The sequence below is a fragment of the Sturnus vulgaris genome, chromosome 4 (assembly GCF_052056855.1).
Source record: "Sturnus vulgaris isolate bStuVul1 chromosome 4, bStuVul1.hap1, whole genome shotgun sequence".
Lineage (NCBI taxonomy): Eukaryota > Metazoa > Chordata > Aves > Passeriformes > Sturnidae > Sturnus > Sturnus vulgaris.
The window spans coordinates 42,745,863-42,761,555 of NC_142246.1; the positions used below are offsets into that span (position 1 = coordinate 42,745,863).

The following is a 15,693-nucleotide window of genomic DNA, read 5'->3' on the forward strand; positions in this document are numbered from 1 at the left end:
ATGGAGCCAGAGAGAAAGCATGCATGTTTTACTGAAGGCACAATGTCATTTTGGCCTTGATGTAGGTTTGTGGCAGGCAGAGGAATATGGTGGTCAGGGCTGGTAAGCTGAAAGGCAGAGTCCCTATGTGAGATAGGCATGATATGGAGCCTGATGTCCCTGCCTCTGTGTGGCAGTGGGAGCCCATCTGTATCATCCCAGCAGCAGCTCTTCCCAGGCAGAGTGGGGGCTGTGGGGTAGCTGTGACATTCCTGAGAGAGGTCCTCTCCTAGAGACCAGCCCAGAGGCTGGTAGATATGGTCCTTCCGCAGTTTATGTGAAAGGAAAATAATGCTCTGGGCAAAGCCCAAAGTCAGCAAAGTGCCCAGTTTCTCTGTTCTCTGAATTTTCAGTCAAGTAAGTATTGTGCTGTAGAGGAACAATATCATTTGAATTCAATAGGATATTTTATGCCCTTCTCAGTGCTGGTTTGTTTTTACTAGATGTGAGCAACACTGGGATTTTTGGTATAAACTGACCCTTCTAGGCAGTCACACCTCCCTTTGCCTGAGGACTACTCCCAGCAGAGTGTGATCTGTTGCACATCCTATTGTAGACCTAAACACTTCACAATTCCTTTCAAGAGTGTCATATCATTCTTATTTGTAAAGTCTAAAAAGCATAGTAATAATTCTTTTCCTGGGTGACCTAAAAATGGCTAGTAACTTTTGTTAGGAAAAAAAGTATTTAAAAATAGATGCACTCTTCTAATCCTCAAAGTGCTGGCACCCCGTTTTAGAGTATGACTGTGGCTGGAGGGCATCGTGGCACTGGGAGAGGCCATGCCAGCTGTGCTATACCCAAAACACCTACTCTAATGAACATGTTTAGGAATCCAGTTTCATTTTCCTAATAGCATTTTTCAGCACAGTTCAGAGATGGGATGCATTTTGAGTTATTTTGAAAGAAGCAGCCATAACCTCTTTGATGCAGGAATTCAGAAACAATCTGGTCAAGTCAGGCATGAACACATGGCAAATGTAATTGAAATTGTAAGCTGGGCCTACAGACAGTTCTTACCTAAAATTAGCTGTAGGAATTGTCTTCCTACGATATCTTCTTGTTCCTGTTGTCATATTCTAGTGCATTAATGTACATGGGTTTAGAAGTCCTGCATTCCTTTTACAGATGCCTAGCAGTCTTTCTTTTTCTTCTAAATACGTTACAGAAGTTTATCTTATGTCTTACTTAAAGGCTTAAGAAACTTCTCCTTCCTATCCTTTTTGTCTGAGCTCACTCTGAAATACACTGATTTTTGTATTTACTGCAGTATGATACATGGAAGCATTGCAACCCATACCTAGAGTTATGTTAAAGGTAACATAGTCAAAGATGTGAATATTCATGAATGATGAAAAAAACATTTAGAAATATATTTTTGTTGACTATTTTGTGGTGGGGAACAATGTTGTGGGCAACTGTGTGATGTCCGTATTGGAAGCTTTAAAACTGCTGCGATGCTGTGATCTCAAGCATCTTATAACTGACATTCCTGCCACCAGAGCAGAAAATACATAGCTAAAATTAGTTAAAGCCTGTATTATTTTATTCTTGAACACACACACGAAAAACCAAACCAAACCAAACCGAAACAAAACAAAAAACAAAACAAAACCTCAGCAGTGAAATACAGCTAGAACAGACTGGGAAAAGCAAGCAGGGAAAGAAAAAGCCCAAAGCCACTGCCTTGGGATGCAGGAAGTGTAGGTTGCATTGCTGATGCCCTCTAAGACTGCGCACATGGAGTGAGGGCTCCACAGGGAGCTCCCCTTCCCAATGCATTCACTGGCTGTGAACACTGTCTTTTCAAATTGCAAAGACTGTTTGGCACTAGAAACTGTGATGGTGAGATGGTTGGGACTTTTCCAGCATATAACCCCACCTTGGGTCTGTAATTTCAGGCTGGGACCCCTTAGGGTGGTGCTGTGACATCTCCAGCTGAAGAGCAAGTTCAGTTTTACCTCAGGGGTCTCTGTCCACAGCACAATGTAAATGTGCCCTATCCTAGTGTCTGCCTGCAGTTCCCTGTGGAATGGTGATTATGAGCCTTCTCAGCCCCATAAAGATTCTGTAGTGATAAACTCTATTAAAAAAATTGTAAGATCTTGGATAATTCACTGACTTCACCGTAAAAGTAGGATTTCCCCCTGCTGACATGAAGATGCACAAGGAAGCTGTCAGAACTGCTTTTAGATGCAGCTTATGTGACCTAAATTAAAATAGGCAATCAACCTCTGTCTCCAGCACTCAGTCCGGCTTACTTTCAATCAAATAGGATTCATTAATTAAGATTTGTACAAATTTGTTTTCACATCTATTAAAAATGGGTGCCTATCGAGAAGGTGCTAGGTGCTCCACTACCACTGACCAAAATGACATGAGCACAATTTACAGCAACAGTTTACTGACAGCTGCCAATACAAAGAAACCTGCTACAGGAGGTAACAAAACATCTGCTTCCCTATGGCTGCTGGGGGGTTTTCACCACATCCAGACACACCTCCAGCTCTCACCGCCCCAAAGAAATACATAGTACTGCATAATATTGTGTGCCCTGAAAATCAGCAGGTCAGGGCACTTATACTGGGACAAAGAAGATTGCTTTGTTCTTGTGTATTTATAGCTTTGTCTTAATAGACTGTTTAAGAAAACATGTGAACCTTTCAGGAATGTAACTGTGGTAGTGTCAGTTGTAGCACAGCAGCCAAAACTCAGGCATCAAAAACTCTGTATGAAATTATCATCTGGAAAGGAATACAAAGGCTCAAAAACCGCTGGTGAATTAATTGCTTTTAGTGTTTGTACACGTGGGAGAGAGAAAATAGCCAGGGGCATTAATTTACACATGGATTATGGTATATTTCACTTTTAAAAGCAAAGATCTCTTCTGATTTACAGCTATTTAAAACAATTATTTAGCTCAATGCAGCAAGGGAATCAGCTGGCAGAGCAGCTTAGCATATTAAGATACAGCTTTATGTGTAGACCCTCTCTCCTCTCAGTACCACAAGCTTGAGTCCTCAGCAGGGACCTCAGCTGATGAAGTGATAGCAGCAGGTTTCCAGTCTCAAGCACACTGTGTGGGCTGCTCTTCTGTGATCAGAGCAGCTGCCCTGGGAAGGTGGATTTTCATAGGTGTAAAAGCCAGACAGGAACAACCTAATCATTTAGCCTGACTTCTTTTTATTAGGTAATTCCTGCCTAAAGCCCTGTAATTTGTGGCTGAAATAAAACATGTCTGTTAGCTGTCTAACCTTGATTTAAAGTCTGCAAGTGACAGAAAATGCATCCTATCCCATGGCATGCCATTGCAATCATTCTTGCTATTTGCGTCTTGTTTGCAGCTTGAACTCTGTTAACGGACTTGTAACTTTCAACTACTGTATTTTGGCTTGCTGGCGTCACTAGTACTGTGCACAGTGCTGGACAACGTTAACATCAGCTAATTGACACTGAAGGAAAATCTGGGAAGACCTAATTCAGAGAAATCCTCTGCTGACTTCTTTGTCTTCAGATATGGTTGTAATGGTTTTGTTTTGCATGCTCTCAGCCAGTTCTTGATTTTCAAATCTTCAGAGCTTAGAGAGAGTTAGATTGGGCAGCATAGTAAATGCTAGGATATCATATCCTGTAGATATGGAATAATTTCAGTAATGCTGCACTCACATCCCTGATTTAAGAGGCTGCATCCAGATGAAAGTTATGTGGATTTGGAGCTCCTGCAAATGTGTTTGGTCATTGCATAATTTCAGTATCATCTGCAGTTCAGACAAACACATCAGATAACATGTTTTGGTCCCGTTTTGTTTCTCACATCTGTGTCTTTTTTTCTTTCACACTTCTACATACATAGAATTTGACTACTGGATCTGATTGCAGGTTGTGATCTATTATTGTGTGAGAAAAATTGATAATGTAGATAATCTCATAAATTTTATGTGAAAATTCAACATAGTAGTCAAGGGAGATATTATATCCAAGGAATATTAAATCCAGCCTGGGATATATTTTTTCACGCTTTCTGGAGCTACCCTTCAGGTTTTAGAGAGGCCACTAAGGTCTGGATTCAGCAGTGGCAAGCAGATGGCAAAAGACAGCTTTACGTGGAATGCAGTCCATGTAGTGGGAAGCTCTTGTGTGTTTATTCCTGGCCTGCCATCCTAAAGAGATTGCTTCAAATCTGCGCCAGCTTGTTGGTAACAGATATCGAAAGAAATAAGCCTTTCTTCTTTTTTAAAGATAACCCCGTATTATGTTAATTACAAATGAGGCACTGAACAGCAATCAAATATGGGGTCTTTTACTTTTGGATAAAAATCTCATGGCTAGATTCTGTGACCAAGTTTATAAAGTAAATATAGGTATAGATGTAAAATTGGTTAGGATGTCAAAATCTGAATGAACACCTATCTAGTAGAATCTAATTTAATTATGTTAATATTTATTTTAATATTTCATTTGATATTTTCTATAACCTTTGTTGATAACAAGAAATGTCTTCATCCTGCACCGGACAGTAGGATAAATTTAACATGTGTAGGACACAGCCAATTTTTTCAGGCAAATCTAAGTATATTTGAGCAATCATCTTGACAAGTGATGTGACACTTGGATTTGCAGTTGGGAAGGAGTGTAGTGGGATGAACAGCAAAGAGATTAATGAAAACCCATAAAATGGAAACATAAAATTGCGACAGACGATTACATCTGATTGACAGCATATAAGTAGACTAGAAATAAAGTTAATGTGAAAATACTGATCTGAGTAATCCTACTTAGATGGTTTTATCTGAGTGACAAATTCTGAAGTAATTGTCCACAGCAGCAACATGTTCTACAGGCAGAGAAAAGGCATTGTGGTATATCTGGAATGAAACTGAAAAAACCCACTACTACTATCTGTAGTGCAGTCAGAAAGTCTTTCCTACCTTTGAATATAGACTCAGGTTTATTATTTCCAATCAGATTCTGACAACTACATGATTTTTTATCAGAGAAGGCAAAGCATCTATTATTTCACAGCAAAAGGAGTTTGGTAAATTAGCTTGTGATTAAGAGTTAAATGATGGCTACCAGAGAAAAAGCAACCTCTTCATTACATTTCTCTGCATTTATAAGGAGAGCAGTCCCTACATAGCTTTTTTATTATAGTAACTGTAACCAGCCTCCATATGGTCACCAGCAAATCTTTTGTGCAGCTGACACTCCTTCAGGGAGGTGTTGCTGAAATCAATATATGTGTGCCTGGAGAACTATAAATAATGAAACACCTGATGCTCTGCAAAGTTAAGTCTTTCTCCATATATCACATATTACAGGCTGAATATCCATAGTGACCCCAGCCAGTGAGGCTGGAAACAAATATCCTTTCTTAGATCCAGCTGCAATAGTTGAAGACGTTAGTGCTTCCCCATGCCACAATTTTGCCAGAAAGCTGATTTATATGGGTGTTCTGTAACCCAGCATAGGAAAAAAAATCACTGGGGTTAATGGAAATCATTGTCTCAGCATTGCTTAAACTAATCTCTGTCCTTAAACTAAACCCACAGGGAACATCACCTGGTAGGCAGAAATGGAAGCATAGTGCCCACTGGCTGAAAGGCAGTAACAAGCAGCTGAAACCATGCTATCTTCAAACTGCAGGAAACAGCTTCATGGAAAATTTTTCAGGTTTTATTTTATTTGCTTCATTTCTGTCTGGAGCAGTTCAGCCATGCTCTGCCCTCAGCTGGCTGCTACTGCCAATCTAATGAGTGCTGGATTGGATCCTGCAGTGCTCCCACCCTGCGTCAGTCTCGAGTCAGGTGGTTTGGCTTTAACTGCTGCTGCTAAAGATGGTTTGCAATGAGCCAGTGAGCGACAGAAAAGGAAGTGGTCATACTGCTTAACCACCTCAGGCATATCTTCAGCACGGGAAAGTCACATCTTCACCTGCCACAGCTGTTGTGTGGGCGAGGCAATGTTAGTAGGTAGAATTAACTCTGTTATTGGTAGACCTTCATGGTTGTAACACTATCTCTGTTTCAGTGATCTTTTGCACTCTAGTGTCATACCCAGCTTTAGTTTGCTATAGTTTAATTCTCCTTGAAGGAAAAAGAATTTCCAATTAATCCAAGGAGGACTGAGCTATAGTAAATTGTAATTTGCAAATATGGGCAGATTAAATTTGAGCAGCTGATACAGGTATCACCTTCCAAGTTTCCTTCCTTGCTCCTTTCCTGGAGGGGGTCCCTGCCACACTACAGCTGAATTTGGCACATGGATCTGCTCGGGAGCACCAGAGTTCACTGCCTTGCATACTGGATTAGAAGGATGCTCATGTAGGGTTGCCTGAAGACACAGGGTTTGAAACTTCTGTGGCTTGAAAGTGGATTCCTATGCTGTTCATCTGCCTACAAAGTCAGACGTGGCCACCTCCAGGAATGGAATGGGAGAACAGCAGGAGAAGTAACTTCCTGCTATCTAACTGAGCAGGCTGGCTCACCAACAGACAGTACCTTCTAAACTGGAATGCTCAGGCATTTTGTGTACTCTAACCCATCTTGTGAACATCCCCCATCTTCAAATAATATGCTTATCCTCCTGTCCACTTTTTACACTGGAAGACTTTGTAGATCTGAGGAGCTGACAAGTGTCTTCACTATGAGAGCAATCTGTTGAGGATGTAGGAGGTGGCTAGTGCACTAAAACTTTGACACCATGCTTCCTTTGGGATAATGTCATTGTGGTAGCTTCCCTCCATGTCTTAGGAATGTCAGTTTTCTTTTTTTGTGTAGGTCAGCATGTCACTGAGAAGATGGGGAACAGCAGGGGTAGCTAAATATATCCAGGATATTGCAAACATCTCCTCAAGATTTAGAAACTTCTGTTTGTGATTTGTGGAAGAATTAGGTCATGAACATGGCAAAAGAGAGGAAGAGAAAATATTTAAGAAATGAATAGAAGAAAGAATAGACTCAGAGAAGGCGGAAACACAAAGAAAGTGTAAGAACGCTTAAGAGGTAAAGCTCATGCTCACAGTAGGCAAAACATCTACACTGTACCGAAGATGTAGTGTTTCTGGAAACATGCTGTAGTTGGGCAGTGCTTTCCCATAATTTGCTTCATATAAAACTGTTGAAGTGCCCTGGTTTCACAAAATACATGAATACTTCCAGAACCACAGATAACTACGTCAGTCTTATTTTTCCTCTGCTATCTTTATGCATGCTGTATCTGAGTACAAAATTTTGCTCTTTAGGCACTGCCTGACCATGTCAACAGCAGGTTTTGTTTAGATTTTGGTGAATGTGCCTGATTGAACATGATTCACGTGTTTTCTTAGTGGCAGCATGGGCTGCATGGGACATGGCTGTTTTCCAAACTTGCTGTGATTGAGTGGAATTCAGGCATTTTCATATTGAACATCAGTGACTTGAGGAGGGTCCATGTGTTTTCTCAATGAATACTAATGAAGCTGGCAAGAGACTCTGCATTTCCTTCTTGCTTCTATGCTTGTAATTATTACAGTGTATAAATATACAGAGACTTTCTCAGATTCTGCCTAAGAAGATCTGACAAGATCTAGCTTTACTCTGTCTCATTTGTCTGTGTAAGGAGGCAAGTCAGATACAGTGGATGTGATCTCATGTGTTCCCCCTCTTGTCCATGCAACTACACACATGAAGTAAGACTTCTAAACTTAATTGAGAACCTAGTTCTCCCTCTTTACCCGGATATATGGTATTGTGTGGGTCTCAAAAATGTTGGAAAAAAATCCTCTTCCCCTTCTCCTCACTGTTGCAGTGAGTTTGCTCCCTCCTCAGAGTGCTCTGGCAGTGTACTTGGGTAGTTCTTTCATGGACTTGGAAAAGAGGCAAATTGTAAAATAGCTGCCTTCTCAAATGCCGCTTCATAGGAGATGAATGAGTTATAGTAACTCCTCCTGCTACTTACTGTCTTTGCCCTGATTTTATTTGTTTGTCCTAAGATGAAGTTTGTTTTCTCTGAACAGCTGTTAGATTCTTGCCAGAAAGATGAAGTTAAGTTTATAAAAGGATCGGTGGGAACGGCAAGAGACTGGTAACCACTGAAGTATTGTACATGGCTTTCATGCATAGATGGGTGGTTGCATTTATATGATGCTGTGTATTCTCAGTGTCATTGAAGAAACACTTAAACCATTCTGAGATAGATATGGAAGTCAGGAATAGTGGTAAAGGAAAGAAGTTCTGGTCTTGCTGAAACTGATTGAAGTTTCTACTTAAAGCTTACTTCTGGTAAATGCTTTTCTGCCATGGTGAGTTGCTATTTACTGACCTAGTGCTAGGATAACAAGCAAGCCTTTTAATGGAAAATGAGGACCAGAATATTAAGGCGAGACAAATCTTTGCTGAACTGTGCAAACTCGTTTGTCCTCGTAGATTTCTGTTTAATTTAAATTCTTCTCCTTCACGAGCCATGCCTCTGCATCTAGAGGCAGCCCAGGCGTTAGTCACACTTTGCCCCATCAGCAGGAAGCCAGGTGACTCCCCGAGTAATGAATTTCGGAGAAGACCTCTCCGAATTCTGGACGGCACTGGAGCAGCGTCACACCATCCCGACCCAGCGCGACACGTCCGTGCGTGAGGGACGTGGCTGCCGCTGTCCCCCGGCCATGGCGCTGGGTGGGTGGTGGCCCCCAGGGTACGAAAGGGCGGTGGGGCGGGGGCTGCGCGGGGCGGTGGCAGCCGTTCTCCCGCCCCCTCCCAGACGCTTGTCCTTCCCATCACCGGCGGCGGCGTTCCGGAGTTGCTCCCGCAGCGGCGAGTCGGAGACACCTGCGTGGCGGTGGCGAGTAGCAGGGCATAGGTTGCCCGTGATGCCGGCTTACCTGCCAGGCATGGCGCGGTGGCTGCGGGCCGGCAGGTGCCGGGGCAGGCAGGGCGGCATTCCCCCGACGGGACGGGCGCTGGCGCTACTGCTGCCGCTATGGCTGGGCGCGGCGGCCGGCGACGCGGCGCCGGTGTATAACCTCAGCCTGACAGTGGACGAGGGGCTGCCGGCAGAGACACTGGTGGGCGACATCCGCGCGGGGTTGCCGGCGGGCGCGGACCCGCCCGGGGGCTTTCTGCTGTCGGAGGGGAGCGGCGAGTCGGCGCTGCTGGCGGACTTCCACGTCCAGCCGGAGACGGGCATCATCCGCACGGCGCGGCGCCTGGACCGGGAGCGGCGGGCGCGCTACAGCTTCGCGGCTGCAACGCTGCGCGGCGAGGTGGTTCAGGTGGAGATCGCTGTCACCGACGTGAACGACCACCCGCCACGCTTCCCGAAGGACAATCTGCAGCTCAACATCTCCGAGCTCAGCCCGCCTGGCACCGCTTTCCGCTTGCCGGCTGCCCGTGACCCCGATGCCGGCCTCTTCGGCACACAGGGCTACGCGCTGTTGGAGCAGGGGGGCGCGGCGGGGGAGCCGCCGCTCTTCCACCTGCGCTATGTGCGGCCGGAGCCGCTGGAGCTGGTGCTGCTGCGGCGTCTGGACCGAGAACGGGCGGACGTCCACCGGCTGGTGGTGGAGGCGTGGGACGGCGGCAGCCCGCGGCGACGCGGCCACCTGCGGGTGTCCGTGCGGGTGCTGGACGAGAACGACAATGCTCCCGCATTTAGCCGCGGCGAGTACCGGGCGCGGTTGCGGGAGGACGCGCCGCCAGGCACCGCCGTCTGCCGCCTGCGGGCCACTGACCCCGACCTGGGCGCCAACGGCGAGGTGCGGTACGCCATCAATCGCCGGCAGAGCGACCCCGACGGCTACTTCGCGGTGGAGGAGGGCAGCGGCGTCCTGCGCCTCCGCCGCCCGCTGGACCGCGAGGAGCGGGCCCTGCACCACCTTGTCGTGGAGGCGCAGGACGGCGGCGCCCAGCCCGAGGTCTCCAGCGTCCTCGTCTCCGTGGCCGTGCTGGACGTAAACGACAACCGGCCCTCCATCCATCTGCTCTACCTCACCGAGACCGGCGGCCCGCAGGTCTCCGAAGGGGCGCGGCCCGGCGACTACGTAGCCCGAGTGTCCATCTCGGACGCCGACGAGGGCGGCAGCGGGGAGGGCGGCGACAGCATCGCGCTGGCCCTGCTGGGCGGCGACGGCGCCTTCGCGTTGCGGACGGCCGGGGCCGGTGTCTTCTTCCTCTGCGTGGCGGGGCCGCTGGACCGCGAGAGCCGCGACCTGTACGAGCTGCGGCTGGTGGCCATGGACGGCGGCACGCCGCCGCTGTCCGCCGAGGAGCCGCTGCTGCTGCGCGTCGCCGACCTCAACGACGAGACACCCGCGTTCCCGCAGCCCCACTACCGCGCCGCCGTCTCGGAGGCCGCCTCCCCCGGCACCGCCGTGCTCCGCCTCAGCGCCTCCGACGCCGACGAGCCGGGCTCGCCCAACTCCGAGGTGCGGTACGCGCTGGAGGGCGACGCGGCCGCCCTGGCCCTGCTGCGCATCGACGCGCGGAGCGGCGCCGTCAGCACTCGCGGGCGCCTGGACCGGGAGCGGCAGGAGGCGCTGGAGCTGCGCGTGGTGGCGCGGGACGGCGGGGTCCCGCCGCGCGCCGCCGCGTGCCGCCTCAGCGTGCGCGTGGAGGACGCCAACGACAACGAGCCGCGGTTCGAGCGCGCCGTGTACCGCGCCCGCCTGGCCGAGCACACCGCGCTAGGCCGCCCCCTCCTCCAGGTGAGCTCCGCAGGGCCCCGCATGGTCCGAGCCCACGCGGTCCGGCCTCTGGGGACGCTGCTCTTGGAACGCTGCGCTCCATGGCTCCAGCACTGCCGGGAAGCAGGGAGCGCGGCAGGTGGAGTTCAGATAACAGCGCAGCCCTCGTACCGCCATCCTCTCAAGTGCCCTGAGAAATGTGTTCCTTGTCCCATAACACTTGTAGCGTGAGTAATGAATATAGAAGCTCAGGTCTTCAGAGGGAATCAAGTATCAGATCCGGTTAAACCTCAGAGGGAGTTAAACCAACCGTGATACTTCTGAGGACTTGAGGTGGTCTTCAGAGAGCCAGTAGGACCCGTCCCGGAGGGCAGCATGGCGTAAACTGAACCAGAGAGAAGGGCAGACAGTGTAAAACACAGTGGCTTGAAATTAAAATGCACTTCAGGGTCTTTGTGATGATTCCCTTTGTGAGCTTTCTGCTAACGATGTGAACTCACCCTGACTTTGCAGAAACTGATTAGTCCTAATAGAGAAAAATGTTCTACTTGTCCATAAAACCCCTTTCACTCTTCGCAGGTGAGGCTGAATGGAGGCTTTGGAGGGCCATAAGTTAACAAAAAGCCCTTTTGCTTTTAGCTTGGAAAAGCATTGCAGAATGTATACCTTTGAACTGAATAAAGCCTTTTCCGTCAGAAGAAAATTAACAGCAGTTGGGCCTGAGTGATTGTAGACATGTTTTTGAGTTTGTGCAGAACTTACATGAATTTGGGGAAAACCATTACAAGAGCAGACCTAGGAAGAACTGTAATGCATTTCCTCAGTATATTTGATGAAAAATCAATCTGTCTTTATCTTCAGGAGGCCTACTAAATTAATTTTTTTTCTTTTCAAATCAGGAGTCACTGATCATATTTTGGGTCTGACAATAGTCGATTGGAACAAAAGGCATTTTCTTCTCTTATGATTTCCCCTCTTTTTTTCTAATTGCACTCTGGAGCTCAAAATTATTTAATCTATAAAAACTTTAGGAAGGTTGAGCTCATGGAGTTTTTCTTTTTGTATCCCAAGTCAAAAAGAAAATCCCGTTGCTGCCCTTTCTTTTTATTTCAACACCATGTTAAAAAAAAAAAAAAAAAGGCACCGTGCACCAGTGGCCCCAGGAACAGCCTGAAGGAAAGTTACCGTGAGGAATTTAGGAGTTGGCCATGTCCCCGGGAGGAGCGAGAGGCGTTGCGGCAGCCCCGGCCTCTGGCCCTGGTCCGTGGTGCTGAAAGGCGCGGTCGGGGAGGGCTGCCGCAGCCTCACACCGTGGCAAGGCTGACGCATAGCGATTGTTTGCTTTTGATTGAAGCGGATAAAAACTTCCTGAAGAGTTACTCAGTGTTTTAAAGAAAATAACCTGTGATTGTGGTTTTACTAATTTCTTTTTTTTTTTTTTTTGTGGGTTTTGATACATTAATAGTGCAGATTTTCCAAGGCCACAGATGTCAGGCACTGTGATGTCATGGGTGTGGATATCACTCACGGTGCACTGAATTTTTAAATTGTCACCTGTTTAGAGAGTAGAAAGAAATAGTCATGTCCTGGTAATGACAGAACCTGGGGTAATAAAGCCGAACATGAATGAGAAGGAGGCATGAGAGACATGCACAGGAGGAATAGCAGATGAGCATCCTATGGTCTGCCAGGAAAGGAAGCTGGTTCTACTTGCAGATTAATCCAGGATCATCGTGATGTCCAAGTTTCATCCTACACTGTATAGCGGGCTTAAACTTTAAACAAATCTGCCTTTTACAATTATCCTCTTATCTTTTCCCCCAGGAAAGGAAACCTTCTACTCAAAGATTGTGAGAAGGGAAGGGCTATCATGAAGTGGGCAGCTTTGTTTATGTTGCTCTAGGAGTTGCAGTGAGTGATGAGAATGAAGAAAATAGGTTTTGGTTTGGCCAAGCTGTTTTTCAGGTTCTGTGGTATGAGTCTTGAGACTCCAGGTGGAGTCTTGAACTTCAAGGCTAGCATGAAAAAGAGGTAACCATGGACTCTGTTATTGCTGCACCTGGAGAATAGGAAAAAAACCAAGATATTGAAGGAGGCTATCATGTCACATCTTCCTCTGCTCCACAACCTGGGAGGTGGTGATAAACATTTGTTTTATATTTGAGTCACAATCATGATACCTGGAAGTCTTCTAAACTGCCTAGTCCTTTCCCTCTGCAAGCAGAGGGGCTCTTGCAGTAGGTCAATATTGAAGTAGTCATGTTCATGGTTCATCAGTAACCTTTGCTTGGGACCAGCTGGTGACAAACCATTGCCTCATACACTGTTTTTCTAGAGCCTTAGTGCTTTGCTGTTCCTCTTCCCAGCCACTAAATAACTGGACAACTTGTTCTTGACTGCATGTTGATAACAGGGGATTTCTTTCCTTCTGGGAAATCTTTAATTCCTACTGTGATCATTCATCTTCATTTCCCCCTTACTCTCCATAGATGTAGCCCATAATAAGGGCTAGTCTTGTGAAATGGATCAACTTGCATGTAAATCTGTATTAGTGGTCACTCCTAGTCTGTAGGAATTCACCAATTAGAAGAATTAATCATGTAATTAAAAGACATGGTTTTCAACTACTTCTGGAAGTACTACTTTGTTCCAGGCATATGTCTGGACTTTTCATTGTAGACAAAAGACTCTGCCTTCCAGTGCATATTGACCAGTAAAGAAGAATCTGAATTCTGAAAAAGGAATGGAATTCTTTTGCATTAGCTAATATAAGAAAGAAATATGGCAATGTAATGATTGCTTCTCAGGGTAGATAACACAGGTGAAGATCAGAAATCTGAGCATACAAATGAGAGAAAGTTAAATTAAGAGAAAGTTAAATGAAGAGAATAAAAATCAGTGGGAAAGCAGTGCATTATCAGACAAATGTACAAAGTAGAGCAGAAGTATGCAGTGAAAGACGTAAATAGAAATTTGAAGTAATTTACAGCATTTATTTAACTTTGGCCTTTTTTTTGATACTGAACTTTTGGTTTGTTACCAGTTGTTATAGACACACCTTTGTTAAAATTTAAGCATTACTGATGGCATGCTTAAAAAAAAAAGAAGGTACAGGAAGGTAAAAGTGAATACAACCAGAGATAAATTGTAGATCAATGCAATTTGCAGAAACTAAAAGGGAAGCAGCAGAAGCACTCTCAGTGTCATGTAATGTCTGCAGACATTTTAGTAATGCTTTGATTTTTGCAGATGTATCAACATCCTGGTTTCTTCATGCATGTTAATTTTGAGTGATCATTGGCCTTAAGGATGACATCAGTTTTTATGATGATCTTTCAGCATAATACGAATCTATTTTCCTGAAGATCTTCAGTGTGGCCTAGAAATGGAATAAGACAGAGGAATGAGTGAGAACTCATTGGGTGGTCTCCTGTCTTTCTTACTATACTTTCTCAAGGACCAATGTGATTACAAATGTCCATCAACTGTTGAGTGATGGTGGTGGTTATGTCCTATTTCTGCACTCTTTAGTGTGAGCTTGGCAATTTTAGGTAGATTTAGCATCTGATGATGTGTAACTCTTTGATTACTGTACCTCTGTGTCCTAAGGATAAGGGGTGTGACAAAGTATCTCTCTTCTGAGCCATTCACTTACCCTATGAATGAAGAAATAAAGCTTTATCATAGATCTGCCTTGATAACAGATGTTTAATTCTGATTAAAAATTTTATTTTCAAACTTCTTTTTTGGTGATTGTAATGCTTCTCAATACTCATTGTTATGGTTCTCTTTAGCACAATATATCTCCAAATCATAGTACTGTATCACCAGATTTGTCAAGATTTCCTTCTTCTAGTTGAAGTCAAGTATTGAAAGGCAATATTCTTTCCCTCTCTTTCTGTCTTTGAGCAGGCTAAAACGTTATCTGAATTAGGAGAAATCAGCACATTATGTTGGCATCAGTTTGCCTGGTGTTTTTTATTTAGATGTGATGGAAACACCACATTATCTTTCTTATCCTCCATGGACTCCTGCATTAAAGAGTATTTCCCTTACTGGCTTCTGCAAAGCTTAAAGATTTGGTGATGATGACAGCTCTCAGTTCAACTCATATTTTGAACTTAATGAAGGTGTTTGTTTTGTGTTTTACAGCACAGTACATTCTGTACATGTCTGGGGCTTGTAGGTTAAACTTGCTTCCACTACCAGAGCATGCTGTAAGCTTGTAGGGTACAAATGTGTGACGTAAATGTCATTCTCCTACAGTGCACATGCATTCTTAAGAAAAGTCTAACAACTTAAGTACCTGTAATTGCATATCGAAGAGAACATTGTCATGACTTCAGAACAGTCATGTCAGTAGCTTTTTAGTAAATTTTCTTTTATGGTGTATTAGAAAATTCATGCTTATTGTCTGTAGAGTCATCTCTGAAAGAGCAGAGGAAGACAGAGACCAATATGCATTCCAGTGTGACAACTTGCACTTTTCTGGTCCATTAAGGAGGACTGTTTCAACTTACTGTGTAGAGTTTCTCTGTTCCTTTTATTTAAAAATAATAGACTTTCTGATGCTGAAATTGTGGGAGGTTTGTAAATGCAATGACAGCAAAGAAAGATTTTGTTTAAAGGTCTGAAATCTAGTCTAGGTATGCCAGGAATTATAGAGTAATAAATCTGTGAGATTTTAGAAAACACTATTTAAAGGTATAATATATGTAAGAAGGATGCATGTGGTTTGAGGATTTTTTAAGTGTTTAGTACATATGAGAGTTGTTGTTTTTACTTTCTTGAAATACGCATTTCCAAGAGCTCCTTGCAGAAAGAGAGAGTTCTAAGAAAGACATTATGACACACATCTTCTCTATTTTTTCTCTACCTTCTGCAAAATTAAAAAGAAAACTAAGAGGACAAAAAGGAATGGAGGATACATCCCTGCTTTGAGGAATGGAGACTTAGACTGCAATCTGTCACTGAGACACTAAGCAGGTAGCACCAGCATTGGC

The 15,693-nt window shown here is 45.0% G+C and overlaps 1 protein-coding gene across 1 annotated transcript in view; it reads left to right on the forward strand.

Annotated features, from left to right (window-relative positions):
- Positions 1-8,557: 8,557 nt before the first annotated feature.
- Positions 8,558-15,693, forward strand: part of DCHS2 (dachsous cadherin-related 2) — a 109,276-nt gene continuing 102,140 nt past the window's right edge. Inside the window, exon 1 of the mRNA XM_088164418.1 lies at positions 8,558-10,711. Coding sequence (XP_088020544.1) covers positions 8,558-10,711 — 2,154 coding nt within the window. The remainder of the gene's footprint in view (positions 10,712-15,693) is intronic.